The 17,855-nt window shown below is 34.7% G+C and overlaps 1 protein-coding gene across 1 annotated transcript in view; it reads left to right on the forward strand.

Moving 5' to 3' along the window:
• Window positions 1-17,855, forward strand: part of NECAB1 (N-terminal EF-hand calcium binding protein 1) — a 169,187-nt gene that overhangs the window by 21,014 nt on the left and 130,318 nt on the right. Inside the window, exon 3 of the mRNA XM_009455618.5 lies at window positions 11,988-12,096. Coding sequence (XP_009453893.3) covers window positions 11,988-12,096 — 109 coding nt within the window. The remainder of the gene's footprint in view (window positions 1-11,987; window positions 12,097-17,855) is intronic.

The following is a 17,855-nucleotide window of genomic DNA, read 5'->3' on the forward strand; positions in this document are numbered from 1 at the left end:
GGAATGGGTCTCGGGAGGCGTGCTTTCCGGCCCCTCATCTGAATCATTTAACCTTGTCATATTTCAGTTTCCTTCCCCTCCTGAAAAGACAAATAAGAAGATGAAACTACTTCAAGAAATTATTGTGACTATAGTCAATAAAATTTAGACTAAAAGTACCTAGCAAAATAACAGGTCAAAATATACTTACTTGTGGCAGGGCGCGGTGGCTCACGCCTGTAATCCCAGCACTTTGGGAGGCAAGGCAGGCGGATCACGAGGTCAGGAGTTTGAGACCATCCTGGCTAACACGGTGAAACCCCGTCTCTACTAAAAATACAAAAAATTAGCCAGGCGCGGTGGCGGGTGCCTGTAGTTCCAGCTACTCGGGAGGCTGAGGCAGGAGAATGGCGGGAACCCGGGAGGCGGAGCTTTCAGTGAGCTGAGATTGTGCCACTGCACTCCAACCTGGGCGACAGAGCGAGACTCCGTCTCAAAATAATAAATAAATTAAATAAATAAATATATATGTGTGTATATATATATATATACACACACACACACACACTTGTATAAGCAGTGACACATGAAACGAATTTCATTTCTCCAAATAATCTGTAAAATACATGGAGCCAGGGTAGAATGTCTAGAGTTAAGAAACTGAATCTGTTGAGTCTATTACTGAGTTAAATATATGTTATATTTCAATATCTAATATGAATAAGTATAACTAATTTTGCCATGTTGATAATGTAGAGTCAGCTTTTAATATATTTTAATATGTTAAAATATTTTAATGCTACATAATTTTCATATTTTATTATTATCATTATTATTTTAGAGACAAGATCTCACTCTGTCACCCAGACTGGAGTGCAAGTGGCGTAATCATAGCTCACTATAAACTTGAATTCTTGAGTTCAAGCAATCCTCCTTGTCAGCCTATTGAGTAGCTAGTACTACAGGTGCACACCACCACACCCAGCTAATTTTTAAATTTTTTTTGTAGAGACAGGGTCTCACTATGTTGCCCAGGCTGGTCTCAAACTCCTGGCCTCAAGTGATCCTTCTGCCTTGGCCTCCCAAACTAATTTTTCAAAAAAGTTTTTGTTTTAAAAGGTTTAGATTTACAGAAAAATTGTGAAGCTAGTGTACAGAGTTCCCATATAACCCAAAACCAAGTTTCCCTTGTTATTAAACACATTATAATTAATTAGTGTGGTCCATTTGTTGTAACTGATAAATCTATGTTGATAAATTATTTGTCAACTAAAGTCCACACTTTGTTCAGATTTTTCTTAGTTTTTGCCTAATATTCTTTTTCTGTTCCAAGATCACATCAAAGATACTGAGACTGCATTCAGTCATTATGTCTCCTTAAGCTCCTCTTGGTTGAAACAGTTTCTCAGACTTTCTTTGATTTGATAATCTTGACAAGTTTCAAGGAGTACTAGGTCTGCTATTTTGTAGCATGCACTTCATTTGGGATTTGTCTGGTGTTTTTCTCTTAATTAGACTGGAATTATGTGTTTCGGAGAGAAAGACCACAGAGGTAAAATGCCATTATATCATATCAAGGATACATATGATCAATATGATTTAGGATGCTGATGTTGATATTGATCACCTGGCTGAGGTAGCATTTGTCAGCTTTCTCCACTGGAAAGTTTACTCTTTCACCTCTTTTCATACTTTACTCTGTAGGAAAGTCACTATGCCCAACCCACACCCAAGGAGAGGGGAGTTATGCTCTACCTCTTTGATGGTTGAGTATCTCCATGAATTATTTAGAACCCTTCTGCATGGGAGATTTGTCTATTTTCTTATTTATTTATTTAACATTTATTTACAACATTATGGACACATGGATATTTATTGTATACTTTGGATTATAATCCAATATTACTCAATTTGTTTTGTTCTTCAAATTTTCCCTCTTTGGCCATTGGGAGCTCCTTTAGTTGACTACTGTGTTCCTTTGACATACCCTCATAATTATGGGTGGGGAGTTTTTACATTCTGGTATTAACAGATGCTTCAGGCTCATCTTTTATAATCTCTACTCCAGTCCTAGAAAAAATTATTTCTCTGAGGAACTCAGGTCTTTTTTATCAGAGAATGTTATTAGAAACCAAGGTCTGGATAATTGTGCTCATTGTTACTGATGTGTCATCATTGCTTCTAAGCCCTTTCAGCTAAGAAGTAAGGAAATACATATGTGTATACTAACCCATGTATATGCACATATCTATAAATATTTCTCTATGTACCCATGGGTATCTATACTGAGCTAAACATGAGTTTATATTAATGTCTCAGACTCTAATCCATTACCACATGGATCGTTCTAGACTCCTGTCTTTGCTTGTCCATATCCTCTTACTCAATAGTGAGAAAACTGGCTCCTAGCCTCAGCCACCTATTTACATAATTGTTTAATCCCAGTCTACATTTGTACCAGTATCAGAATGTTTAACTCATAGCCTATGGAAAAAAACTTCATCGACTACAGCACAGTCTTATATACAGTTTCTTTTGCCTTTAGCTTATAGACTTCACTATTTTACAGTTACTTAAGTTAGCACCACTCTCCCTCAATCCCTCCAGTGAGATTGTTTTGTACATTCCTAATACAGTTAAATTGTTTTGTCACATTCTGCATTCTATCCTGAGATTCCCTGAACTCTTAAATTATTTTTTAAGATTTTGCATGCATTAAAGTTCATTCTTTGCACAGTAAACTTCTATAGGTTTTGGCAAATGCATGTTATATATCTATCATAGCATGTCATACAAAATAGTTTACCTACCTTCAAAAGTCCTCTGTTCTTGTCCTATTCACCCCTCCCTCCAACCTCCCCAAACTCCTGACAACCACTGATCTTTTTGCTATCTTTATAAATTTGCCCTTTCCAAAAGATCATAAAATTGGAATCATATATTATGTAACATTTTCAGACTAGCTTCTTTCAGTTAGCAATATGGATTTAAGATTCATTCAAGTTTTTCCATGACTTCATAGCACAACTTTTTATCATTGTATAATATTTCATTGTGTGGATGTATCAAATTATTTTATCCATGCGTCTACTTCAGTTGAGCTACTTCAGTAGAGACATGAATAAAATAATTTGTTTCCCATTTTTTGTGATTATGAACAAAGCTGTGATATACATTCACAGGGAGGTTTTTAAGTGGAAAAAATTTTCAAATGTTGGATAAAGACCTAGGAATGTGATTGCTAGATAAGAATGTACCAAAATGTCTTCCAAAGTGGCTAAATTATTTTGCTTTTCTACCAGTAATGAATGTTTCCATTGCTCCACTTTCTAGCCAAAAATTTGTATTATCAGTTTTTTTCAGGTTTTGTATCTCATTACTGTTTAAATTTTCAATTCCCTAATGACCATACGGAACATCTCAAATGCTTGTTTGTCATCTGCATGTCTTCTTTGGTAAAGTGTCTGTTTAGATCTTTTGCTGATTTTTAGTTGGCTTTTGTTTTCTTACTGTTGAGTTTTAAGAGTTCTTTGTATATTATGGATATGAGTCCTTATTCAGATATGGGTTTCGCAAATATTTTCTCCCAGACTGTGGCTTGTCTTTCATTCTCTTAACAGTTTCCCCTCCTCACAGAGAAAAAGTTTTTCATTTCAATGAAGTCCAATTTATTAATTTTTCTTTTATGATGTTATATCCAAAAGCTCATCATTCAAATCACGGTCACTTAGATTTTCTCCTAATTTTTAATTTTAAATGTAGGTCTAATATCCATTTGAAGTTAATTTTCGCTATCTCAAAGGTGTTAGGTCTGTGTCTAGATTAAATTTTCATACATGGATATCCAGTGATTTATGCACTATTTGTTGAAAAGATGATCTATCCTTTCTTCATTGAAGTGCCTTTTCTCCTTTGTCAACAATCAGTTGACTATACTAGTGTGGGTATACTTCTGGACTCTAAATTCTGATCAGTTTATTTATGCATGTATTGTTTTACAATACAACACTGGTTAAATTACTGTAGCTTTACAGTAAATCTTGCAATTGGGAAGTGTCTGTCCTCAAACTTTATTCTTCCTCTTCAGTATTGTGTTTCCTATTCTAGGTCTTTTTTGGAATCAATTTTTAAACACCACAGAGTACTTTCCTGGGATTTTGGTTGAGGTAACATTGAATCAATAGATTAAGTTGGGAAGGATTGACATCTTAATGATATTGAGTTTCCAACCCATGGACGTAGAATATCTCCTTATTTACTTACTTAGATCCTATTTAATTTCTTTCATCAGAGTTTTGTAGTTTTCTGCATTTAGAACCTTTACAATTTTGTTGGATCTACACCAAACTATTTTTCAGCTTCGATTATAAATGGTATTGTTTTAAATTTCTAATTCCAATTGCTTATTGCTGAAATAAGTAAAGCAATTGACTTTTGTATATTAACCTTGTATCGTATGACTTTGGTATATTTGCTTTTTAACTCTAGGGTTTTTGTTTTGTGTTTTGCTAATTTGGGAGATTTTCTACATTGATAATTATGTCATCATGAAGAAATAAAATTTTGTTTCTACCTTCCCAATCTATATAATATATATCCTTTATTTCTGCTTCTTGTCTTAGCAGCAGGTAGGACTTCCTATATATTATTCAATAAGATTGGTGAAAAAGGATACTTCCTAGGATTTCTTCTCAATCTTAAGGAAAAAAACATCTGCTTTCCCACCATTAAGTATGATGTCAGCTATAGATTTTTTTGTAGTTTTTTTTTTTTTATCAAGTTGGAGAAGTTTTTTTCTATTCCCAGTTTGCGGAGAGTTATTAATGGGTGTATGATTTTTCAAATGCATTTTCTTCATCAGTTGATATAATATGATTTTTTCCTATTTAGCCTGTTGATTTTGTGGATTACATTGATTGATTCTTAAATATCAATTCAGCCTTCCATACCTGAATTAAATTCCACTTGATCTTGGTGTGTAATTTTTAAGCATTGTTGGATTTGATTTGCTAATATTTTGTTGAGAATTTTTGTATTTATGTTCATTAGCTATATTGCTCTGTTGTTTTCCTTTTTGTAACGTTTTTATTTGGTTTTGGTATTAGGCTAATGCTAGCTTCATAGAATGAATTAGGGAGTGTTATTTATGCTTCAGTTTTCTGAAAAAGATTATGGAGAATCGCTATCATTTGTTGCTTACATGCTTGGTAGAATTTACCAGCGAAACGATTTGGTCTGTGCTTTATTTTTTGTAAGGTTATTAATAACTGATTATTTAATATATATCAACCTACGGAGATTAACTATTTCTCCTTGGCAGTTTTGTGTCTTTCAATGAATTGATCCATTTCAGGTAAATTATGAAATTATGGACATAGAGTTGTTCATAGTACTACTTTATTATCCTTTCAATGTTTGTGGGAACAACAATAATTAACTCTTCCTTCATTTTTGATATTGATAATGTATGTTTTCTCTCATTTTTCTTGCTTAGGCTGATTAGAGGTTTATCAAGTCTATCAATCTTTTCAATCATATTTTAGTTCTGTTTATTTTCTCCATAGTTTTCCTATTTTGAAATTCATTGATTTCTGCCCTAATTTTTATTATTTATTTTCTTCTGCTTATTTTGAATTAAATTATTTTTCTCTCTTTAGTGTCCTAAAGTTGAAGCTCAGATATTGATTTTGGATCTTTCTTCTTTTAACATTTCTTGCGGAGCAATTCTGCTCACAATTAATTTGTTCAGTTTTATTTGTTTGAGAAGGACTTTATTTCACCATTACCTTTGAAGAGATTATCTAGATTGTGATGTTTTCTTTCAATACTTTAAATATTTCACTGCATATTCTTACTGCTTGCATTGTTTCTGACAAGAAGTCCACTGTAACTGCAATTCTTCTCCTTAGCCCTCTATAGCAGAGATGCTTGTTGTTTTCTTCTCGTTCTGTCTACATTTCCTCTTTGTCTTTGGTATGTTGCAGTTTGAATCTGATATATTGAGGTATGAGTTTGGTTTTGGGTGAGGGGAGATTGATCCTCTTTGGTACTCTCTGAGCTTCCTGGATCAGTGGTTTGGTTTCTGTCATGAATTTTGTCTTGGCCATTATTATTTGAAATATTTCTTTTGCCCTGTACTCTCTTTCTTCTTCTGGTATTCCAATTACATGTAACACTTTTTGAAATTTCCCAGAGTTCTTGGATTTTTTTAAATTCTCTTTTTGCTATGCATTGTTGTTTCAGAAAGTCAGTGTTTTAAAAGCATAATAATTTTAAATGCCCACAAAAACTAGATTAAAATTGTCACAGGGGAGGAGAAATACCGACATTTCTATTGACCTATCCTCAAGTTCTTTCATTCTTTCTTCAGCTGTGTCAAGTCCACTGATAAGCCCAACAGAGGTATTCTTCATTTCTGTAACAGTTTTTATTTATTTCTAGTATTTTTTCATTCTTTGTTAGAATTTTTATCCGTCTGTTTACATTACCCATCTCTCCTTCCATATTGTTTACTTTTTTCCAGTAGAGCCATATTAATCATAGTTATTTTAAATTTCTTGTTTCATAATTGTATGATTTGTGTCATATCTGAATCTGGTTCTAATGCATGTTTTGTCTCTTCAGACTGTGCTTTTCCTTGCATTTTAGCATGATTTGTGAATTTTTGTGTGTGTGAAAGCCTGGCATGATGTATCAGGTAATGGGAACTGAGATAAATAGGCCTCTAGTATGAGGATTTATGTCAATCTCACTAGGATGGGCTGTGTTTAATGTTTGCTCTAGTGGTAGGGCCAGAAGCTTCAAATTCCTTTTGTGTCTTTTTGTTTTTTCTGTTGACTCTGAGTTTCCCTAAGTATTCCCCCTCAAAAGGACTAAGTCTGGCAGCTCTTTCAGCTGCCATTCACCAATATCATACAGGAGTCCTTCTGTGGTGGTAAGGAGTGGGGAAGCAGACTTGATCTCTAAACTTATGATTAAATCTGAGTCTTTTTGTGGGCGTGTGTGCCTGGGCTGACACCTTTGCAGGTGTTTCTTAGCTGTCCATGCTCTTAGTTGAGGAAGAAAGGTTAGTATAAACTACGGTGAGAAAAATGCCCGTCCTCTCAGGTGGGACAGGGCTCTGGTAAAGTCTTTGACCTGGAGAGTAGATCTTTTTTTAGGGAGAACATTTGGGGTATATTTCTTGATAACTCTTCCCCTTCCCCTGCCAGAGCCACAAAGGAATCTTTCTTACCTCCTCACTGTGAGAAACTGGTGAAGTTTCTGGAGGTAAAACCCACCAAAGTATGGAGGTTCCCCAAAGGCTGCACCCCCAGCAGTTTCTCCCTCTCATGCTCATCCACAATCAGCCTCCAGCAATTCATCAAAACTACCATTAAAGGGTCCCTCTCAGTTTATGGCTACAGTAGCTTCTGTTCCAAATAAGCAGGTCTTAGCTGTGATTCTCTGCTTTTACCTGTCTTTCCAGATTTGGGGTAGCAGTTTACCCTGACTTCAGTTGTCCAATGAGTCAAAGAAAAGTCATTGAATTTCAGGTTTTTCAGCTTTTTGTTGTTTTAAGGACAGAAATGATGACATCTAAGGCTTAATGTTGGAGCTAAAATCAGAAGAGGTATTTTATTTTCATTTATATATTGTTAGTAAGTTGTTTTAAAACAAATATATGACATGAAAAGGTCAGAATAGGAGTAATTAAATTCAGTAATAATTTCTATGAGTTCATTTGGTTCTAAGGATTCCATTATTATTATTGAACATGATGTTTTCATTTTGATAAACTACAATATTTAAAGTGTTCAAAAATGCTAAAGTAATACATAAGTGAAAAACCAGTGTTTTGAGAGCATAATCATTTTAAATGCTCACAAAAACAGGATTAAAATTGCTGTGGGGGAGGGGCAATACTCAGATCAGAGCTCTAGTTGTTGTCATGTTTGTGGATGCAGCTTGAAGGAGACATTAAATTACTGTTTAAATAGTCTTTTTTTTTTTAAAGAAGCACTAGTTTTAAGATTTACAAACCTGATTACCTAAAACAAAAGTCTGTCATTAAACATACCTTAAATACCCATTTTCTATGTGTACTCAATAAATATTTTTCAAGGAAGAGTAGAAAATGGAAATTAAAAACACATAAATGATCTTCACTTAGCAAGAGTGAACTAGTAAATCCATATCTACCATTGTTGAACTCTTACTATGTGCTAGGTGCTGTGTTAAGTGTTTTCTATATAGCCTTTCTCTTAATCCTCTCAATAGCCAGGCATTTACGAAATCTGAAACTTAAAGGAATTAGTTGGTACTTCCAGCATTCTTTCTAGACCCTTTTCTTCCTTGTTGTAGGCATTCTCCCTGGGAGAACTCACTCACTTCTAAGTCAATTACTTGGTATTGGTAACTCCCAAGCATACACCTCAAGCCCCCATCGCCCATTGACTTTTCTAGACCCCTGTGATTCTACTACTGTGCACTAGATGCCTCTACTTACTCCACAGGTACCCCCAATCTCAGCATATCCAGAAGAACACTCTTGGCTCACTCCATGCTTTTGCTCAGTGTTCTTTCTAGCAATGAATGGTGATACCATCCGTTGCTCAGTTTGGAAAGCAAGTCTTATCCACAGTAAGGTTTCCAAAATATGACTGTGGCTCCTGAGCACTCTTGGGGTAAATTAAAATCTCTTTATCACAATTTTGATGGTTTCTCATATTTCCTCTTCATATCTAACTCTGACTCCTCCTTCTATCCTCCAAATATATACCCTTTGGCTGAGTATAGTGATTTTTCTTTTCAGTTTCCAACCCAAGTCTTTTCTTGCCTCCTAGCCTTGTCATTTGCATTCCCTCTGCCTGGAGTACTCTTTCTCTTTAAAGATCTTCCTTCACTAACCCCTATTTTTCATCTGTGTCTCATCACAAGTGCCACTTCTTCTGGGAAACCTTCCCTATCCCTTTATAGCTAGACTTTTTTTTTTCTTTTTTCAAAATGCTCTCACATCGCCCTGTGTCTCGTAGAATCCCCCTTATTATATCGTACCATTTACTATGTCATAATTATAAGATCCATAAAAGCTTGTCTACCTATGTTCTTAATACAAAACACAGTTTTTTGGCACATACTAGGACCTTGATAAACATTTGATGAAAGAGTGGATAAAGTGCCCTACTAGCAAATGGCAAAACGTGTTAAAAACTCAAGATTTTTTTATCCAAGACTGTGGTCTAAGCAACTGCACTCTGCTGCCTCCATCTCAAAAAATTATTGGAATTTGGAACATAAGGCCAGGATAATTTTTAAGTAAAGCAGAGGAGGGCCAACTATTTTCAGGATAAACTTGGACAAAGCATGTAATTCCAATTGAAAAAGCTGAAAAACCTGTACCCTTTGGTGGTAAAAGTTCAAATTTATTACCATAGGAAATCAGACCTCACAAGATTTGGCTATTCTGTGAGCCAAACCAGTATAAATCAAAGGTTAACTCTGTTGTTCCATTTCAAAAGAAAATATCAACAGGAAATTGAAGTTTGAATAAAATGTTTCTAATACAAATTTATAATTGCTTTATAAATACAGAATCATACTACAAGGGAATATTTTTCCCTTTCCTTTAAAAAATGTAATACTTTTGTTTAACATTAAGGCTCTAGTCTACAACTCTTCAAAAGTAACTCTTTGCAATTGCTTATTTAAAAGTGTGGCCACCTAAAGTGAAGTCTTTCAGGAATACTGCATGTGGTCACAACAGGTTTTCAAAGCATACTTTCCACCCTTCAAGCCAAGACTATAAGCTAATGCTTCCTTTTTCTTTTTATATATTTTTTCTAATAAGAGGGTTTTTTCCTAAATAAAAGGCTTTTAGCCCCAGAGAATCATCAGAGCCCTTATTAATCGATGCTTTTATTTGATAGAATGAACATTATTATTTGAAATCACTTACTTATCATAATTATAAAGCAGTATTACAGGGGCTCACCCTATCCACAGGGTGCACAGGCAACCCGAGTGCAGTAATAGCCTGTTTCCACTCACCTGAGAAATATTAACCATTCACCAAGGAAAACATATTCCATCATCAATGTATACGTATTACATTCACTACATATCATAGTGTTGGAGATGGAAATAGCAGGTCGATTTCTGTTTTTTCTTTTTTCTTTATTTTTTTTTTAAATAGTACAAGAAAAGGTCTTTCTTTTTCGCTCTTTAACCTCGTCTGATTTGTGTCCAGTTTTTCAACCTGGCAATATATTTTTCGTCAAAGCAAGGAGATACACAGTAGAAATACCACACTTTGCCTTGTCTAGCATATCCATCAGGTTACATGGGGCTAAGTTTAAAATAGTCATATGAGGCATAAAACTACCTCATTCAAAAACAGAAACACAAAATTAGGAAATTGATGAGCCTGGGGATTGAACTTCATTTTGCAATGGGTTGTTATGTCACCTGAATCGCTAAGCTGGCTTGGCCCAGGAGGACCCAGAAGATCGGGTCCCTAGATCTGTGCTTGATTCAGATCTGGATTTATTCTACCTCTAAGGCTGTGTCTGCCCAGTTAAATGTTAGCAAAAATTAACTGGAAAATTAGATTATTGTGCCTTTTGTGTTAAAAAGCAAAATGAAATACAATTTAAAACCTTCCAGGACTATTTATACTTATATTTTTTGCAAATAAGGATTTTTTTTAAAAATGTTGTAGTCTGTAAGTCCTTATCTGAAAAAAATAAGTAATTCTATGATTAGGCTTATTTTATCCTTTATAATAAAAATTCAAATTTCTTGTCTACCCACCCCTCCATGCCCTCTGTGAGATTCTAATTTGCTTGTGGGGCCTAGGAATCTGCATTTCAGCAGTGCTCCAGGCAATGTGTGGGCCATATTTTGGGGAAACAAAATGTTCTAGATGAATCTAGAGGAGCTCATTCTATTAAATCAAACATTCTTCTACTCAAAGACAAATTCCACTTTGTTCAGTATAGAGTTGTTGGTAGAAGTACATTATAGGAGTTTCGTGACCCTGGACAAATTCCATCCTCCTTAAACCTCAGTTTTCTCATTGTAGATGGAAGGGATCTTACTATGTTTTACAGTTATTTGGCAGCTTATCTGAGATAACTGAAAAACTAGCTCCCTGCACAGAGAGAAAGATGCTTCCCTCTCTTTTCTCGTCCATTCGTTTCTCTAGGTTTGCTGCTGCTGCATTTTGTACAAATCTTTTGCCTGTTATTAATGTGTTTCTTCCATCTCTGCTGATCTAGATTTTACCTGTTGTCCAAAGTCAGGGGTGAATGCTACTAAAACCCCTCAGGCCCTCAAATGGAAAGAATCTTTTGTTACCCAAACTCCCATACAGTTAAAATACCTCTGTCTCTTATTGCATTAACCGTATTCTACTGTATAAAATACTTATAATGTCTGTATATATTATCTCTTTTATGATCTCTTTTATTATATGTTATCTCTCTGATTGGGTTTCACCTTTGTGCCCTACAGTAAGTAAAATGTCTTTGGCTTTAAAGGTACTCACTGATTTAAAGGGCATAGGAATGGACATAGTTTGTTAGACTATAATAACAACTCTGATATACATTTATTAAACACACCATATTTATCCTGCAATCTGCTAGGTCCTATATGTGTTTGGTACCATGAAGGTAAAACATCTAAATAATTGACTCTGTGTTGAGCTCTTTATTTGGTTATGTGGACATCTTTCTTGTATGGCCTGTTAAATGGTTCATTAAATGTTAAATGTTTGTCATGTGAATAAATGAACCAAAAAATACCTAGAACCTTGTAGACTTATATTTTATTAGAGTGTACACATCTGTGTTCTATATCATATAAAGATATATTAAATTATTTTTCTTTTTAACACCTTCAGCTGTTCTTTCTTTTTGAGTACACGTGTGTACATGAACAAGCGTTTGGGTGAAGTTTTATAAAGCAAAAACAGAACAATGTACAAAATTAAAATAATTTGTGTCTCTTTGTTCTTGCCATTTCAGATGATGGAAAATTATCCTTTGAAGAATTCAAAGCATATTTTGCAGATGGTGTTCTCAGTGGAGAAGAATTACACGAGCTTTTCCATACCATTGATACACATAATACTAAGTAAGAAACTTTTTTATCACTGGATTCCACAAGTGAGGCACAGAGAGCGTGAATGCATTCATGTCCAGGAAGAAGAAAGGGAGGAACAATATAGAGGGTATATTTTGCCATGTTTGCCTATGCTTAATTCTGAGATACCTCTTTAGTAATTAAAATTGCTCTGAAAAATTGACTTTGAATCAGAAAATAATGATCTTTTGTAGAAAGCTCCCCTGAAGTGTTTTTAGATTGTTCCCACTTTGCAGAATGTAAAACAAAGTATAAATTATAAATAAATATAGTTCTGCTATTAATTTAAAAAGTAGAATTTTGCCTTGTTATTTAGGCTTAATCTCAATTTGCTTTGTTTAAAAATTATTCTTAGGCCATTCTTACATTAACACAGTGAAAAGGAAGAATTGTTGCAGTTATCTGGACAATTCAGGTGTGCTGAATTCCAAATCACTGTTACCTGAGGACATAATTATCTCTGGAGAGCCAATGTATATGGTGATCCATTCTTTTACTTATTTTGCCTATATAGATCTCTCTTTTGTATTAGCATAACGTTTCTGAAGTTTCTATTTATATTCTCACTATGCTTAAAAATATAAAATAATGAGGACTTTAGGGTATAGAGCAATAGAAATATGCTGCTTGTTTTGGGCAATTGAACCAAATCAGATTATTTGTGACAGTCACAGTTACAAAACGCTTATATGAAAAACCACCATTTCAACCATGTCTTCAGACCTATCAGTGTGTCCATTGCTTGAAAAATCATTATATTTCCTTAGGCAAAGTGTTGAGATGGCTCCAGGCAGTGAGCCAAGATGCCAAGAAAATGCTCTTGGGCTACATCTATAAACAGACATTTTTTTGAAGCTAACTATTAAGAAAAATTAAAAGATTAAATTCACTTTACTCAAGCAGTTGAATATTTTTTAAACAACCAATTTAGAACTTTCTTGACTTCATTGGGGTTTCAAATTCTTCATCAAACAGCTTAAGTATTTTGTTGACAGAAACAGTATTCATGGGTAACTATACTCAACAATAACTCTAGCATATCAAGTCCATAGTAGGTATTGGTGGTACAACATGGAACCAGCTTACGGTTTTATGGAGAAATAGACCAATCAGCTGATCGTATCAATATAATTCATAAATGCTGTAATTGAGCTATGTACAGGACACTTTTGGACCATAAGTCCCAAAAGGGAGGAAATTTTAGCCCAATTTTTTAGGCTCGGGGAATATTTACAGGATCTGAGTCATTATGAGAGATTACAAATTCCTTAGGTAAAGAAAGGGGTGGGGAGAAGAATATTCTAATCAGAGGGAGAAGCATGAGAAAAGTCCTGGAAGAAGAAGGTGAAGAGCAGCAACAAGTAGTTTCTTACTACTAAAGTATCAGCTGGAAGGCTGAGAGTGAAAGATGAATCTGGAGAGGAAAGAAAGGACCAGACAAGATGGAATTTGCATTCTGTGTTTGCAAAAGTGCTTCAACTTTATTCTGAAGGCCAGGGAAAACTATTAAGGAAATTGAGCCAGGCTGCAACGTCTTTATAGGTAATTGTGGATCTACTTAAGGACAGGCTTAAAGGGGTAATAGTTGACTCCTTAAATCGCTACTGGGGAAGAATGTTTATTCGTGAAAGAAAGCAAGCCATGTTGCACTTTACTGGGATATGATGCTTTAAAGAATAAAAGAGCAGAGGCTCCCCTTGCGGCTTAGGTGTTGGACGTTGAGATGCTAATGCTTTGTTATGTATGCTGATTATTTCTTCCTCGTTACAAATAGTATTGAAGTTTAAACAACATTTGGGTTTGGAATATTTATTGAAAGCCATAATAGTTCCAGAATTGGGTGTTATGAAGATTTTTAATATGTTACATTTAATTTATATTAATATTAATATTTATTCATACTAACGAAAAATAAAGTTTTCAATAGATCTTGTTAGCCTGTTTTGCTATTTTATTTATATAGTTATTAATTTGGATTACTTGGCATAGCTTTAAGACTACTAAATGTTAAAGAAGTATATGTAATGATTTATACAGTAAGTCTAAAGGAATAATTATTACTAACAGTTTCTCTCATATGCATTAGTAACAAGTGTTTTCTGATCATAATGATGTTCAACTTTAATTTGGAGCTAAAGTGTATATTAGGTAGAGACTTCTGAATTATATTCATGAAATTCCTTTTTTTCTTAAGAAGGGATATCAGTGTCAGTCTTTGATCTTTTACTGAGATTAATTCAAATGTTGGCACAGAAATTTTGGAGCTATATTCGAAGCAACTGATAACTTTTATCTTTGCATGATCCAAGTTTTAATTATTTTAACAAATGCACTATATATGCCAATTATTTTCTCCTTCCACTCACCTTCTAAGAAGATAAGTTTTCCTCCAAATCCTGCCTCTGTTCATATGCCTGACCACTCTAATTTAATCAAGAGTACAGCCTGGCCTGAAGGAGTCAGTCATACATAACCTGGACCAAAACAGTCAGACTCACTGTCTCACACTGTTTATGGTAGGCTGTGAGAGTCAGAGTCTATGAACATTTGCTGCTGAGGCCCCTGTGGCTACCCAGCTCCTGCCTTTCCTTATGTCTGGAGTTGTGACTTCACTTTGGAGTCCATTAAATTGGTGTCTCCCTAATACACTGCATTTTCTTGAACTTGTTTAAGGTTCTGTTCCTTGTGAAAGAATGTTCTGAGACAGTGTTACCCAATCACAGTCCTGCCATCTCTAAAAATTCAAGTCTTTTTGCTACAAATATTATATTCGCCACGCTTGAGGAGTGACTTATCCACTTTGAGAATATTTGGAAAGAAAGAAGGAAAATAATAAGAACATATCTGGCTACTTAATTTTTTTCCTTTTATCTCATGAAAATACTCTTAAAATATTATGCTTGATTATGAAAAGCAAATATTGTTCAGAAGCATAATTAGAGCTTGTGTCTATAGTGCAGTATAATTATTTTAAATGTCAAAATTAAGTACATTATTCCTCATAAAATTACATTTAAAAAGCATCATGTAAACTTATGGACTTTAAAAGGTCATGTTTTATAAGTTACTTTTAAATGAACAAATGATAAATATAGAGTAGTGTAATTATTTAAAAAAAAGTCTTAAGAAAACAAAAATATATTGCCCTCTTCACACAAATTTAGATAGCAGTCATAATTCCCAAATCTAACTCTACTGGTTTTTCTCTTTTGTTTTAGTCACTTATTTCTTTAATCTTTCATTTTAAGAAATCAATATGTTCATTTGAGAAATTTCCTTAAGAGTAGTTCACTGCAGTTTTTTTTTTTTCTTTTGTATGCCCTGGAATTACTTGGATCTTTTCAGTCAGGTTTTCTCTCAGGAATGCAAATAAATCCCAGAAAAACAAACCCCAAATACATTTAACCTCAAAATAACTATGCAAAGATTTCTGCAAAGATTTTTGTATATGAATATTACCAAGGTTGGAGATATTTCAGGTCTTAATCATAGAGAATGTTTTTAGTGCATTTCAAAACCAAACTACCTGTATCAACCACATGTCCTTATATGCTAAGGAAAGTGTCTAGCAGTTGTAATCACCTTTCAAGCCTGTCCAGGCACAAGCTTAAGCTCAATGCTCAGTATAATCTCACTCTAATGAGAATTCCATGAATCATCCTACTTGTTTGTTGCTGTATTAGAATCCTTGTATAGTGACTGTTTGCCAGAATTCCTAATCTATATATCCTGAAGATTTCATTCAGAGCAGCAACTTTAGAAGTGAAAAGAACCCTGAGTAAAAGTAAGAGAAATTTGAAGGCATGGGAAACCCAGCTTTCCATCACCTTTTAAATTATTAAATTGATAGATATTTTTCATTATGTTCAGACATTTGGAAAGTTTTCCTGAGTTTTTCTTGCATATAGTAATTGATTGAGTGTAGAACAAAAGACCAGCTTCTTTCTGTTGATGGTACTTGGGATATTTTGCGTGGCAAAGGAGAAGAAAGTCAAATATGTTTTTGTCATCAGGGCAAAGTATTGCTGAAAACTTTGATTTTTCTCAAGCTTTAAGAGAAGTGCATACAATTTAATATTCTGAAGTAACCTGAAGGATATCATGTCCACCTTATAAAACTTTCATAATTTCCCAGATTTTTGTCAAGCCTCATTTTAACTGTATTATTTCTGGGCCAAATATGCTTAATCTTTCATTTTCTTTTAAAAAATTGTTAATCTCTCAATCATTGTAGTGAGCCTTATTGCACCCTTTCCAGACTCATTAAAGATGTTTTAAACTCACGTTTTTCTCAACTTTTATAAAGTTACTCTTCAGAAAAGATACTTAGAGCCCTTAAAATTTGTTTGTAAAAGAAACTAACCTAGCAAAAACTAAATCTATAGCTTGGTAGCTTACAAATTGGAACCATCACACCAGTTAAAGAGCAAGAATAAATACAGGAAAGATCATTAAGAGGAAACTTCCATGGTTCCTCAAAAGTGTCCTTATTCATCAGAAAGTTAGTCTGTCTACATTTTGCAGTTAGCTATAGGAAACTATGATGAATTTAGCATAAATCCTTGTGATGTTAATTATAGTAGAGAAAGGGGAGAGATCCCCTGGAGACCAAAACCAATTTTCCCAGCACACTGCACTTTGGAGTTCCAGATTGTTAGGGTACATCAAATGGTAGACCAGATGGACGTTTCACTTCTGTGTCAGAGAGTGAACGTACAGAAAAGCATCCCAGGGCCCTCAGATGGGAGTCTGTGGCTAGAGATAGATGACTGATATCTTCTGATCAAGTGTTCTTTGTTCCAAGCTAAAACAATTTTTTGGGTGCTGAGCACTGGGATTTCAACCCAGTACTTGTTAAATCACTGAAGCACACCAGAGTGACAAAAATATCACCACCTACTAAAAGAGCATAGTCCATCTTGAGCTAGCTCTGAAAGTTTAAAAAGCTCTTTTTTAAACCAAACTGAAATCTGTCTCTCTTAACTTCTACTTGGTTCTGCTCTGTAGGGCCGTTCAGAATATGAATATTTTATGACAAGTCTTTCTAATATTTGAAGACAGTTTTCATGCGCCAATGAGATAAAGTCCCATAATAATTGGAAAGTAATGATTTCAAAGGTTTTGTTTCAGATGGCAGAATTTTGCTCCTTTGGAAACAGAAAAAGTGCTTCACCTTGTATTTGTGCATGCAGATACATTCTAAAGCTTGATGAGTTAGGTGATGAAGCCCCTTTCTTTCTTGAGTTATCTTTTACTCTGCTTAAGTGGACATATGCTGTGGGCAGTAGAAAAAGAAGGAAGGGTCAGTGCTCATGGAATAGGCAGTAAGTTGGTCCAAAGAGCATGGAGCACAATCTGCATGACATTGCAACTACAAAGCTTATTGCAATTCCAATAGTGGACAAGAGAGATCTCCTGCTTAACATAGCTTATACCATCTTCAACTAAGCTGAAGTCTTGGAAAGCAGTACCAAGACTTAAGTTCCTGGAGAATAGAGCAGGCCACAGTCCCAGGTGCTCAGCTAAGCAAGTGTGGTATGACTGAGAGATACACAGGAAGGAACAAGAAAAGAGAGAGAGATGGTGTGGCTATATATCAAGAGAACAAAGTAAAGATCAAAGTCCAGAGTACATCAGACTAACATGCAATGAACAAACCGGGCTTGCCAGGCTTGGGTTTCAGCAATACAAATTTGGCCAAGGAGCCATGGCAGAACTGTGCTCCAGGTATTCAGACAAGCCCTGAACTG

The sequence above is a fragment of the Pan troglodytes genome, chromosome 7 (assembly GCF_028858775.2).
Source record: "Pan troglodytes isolate AG18354 chromosome 7, NHGRI_mPanTro3-v2.0_pri, whole genome shotgun sequence".
Lineage (NCBI taxonomy): Eukaryota > Metazoa > Chordata > Mammalia > Primates > Hominidae > Pan > Pan troglodytes.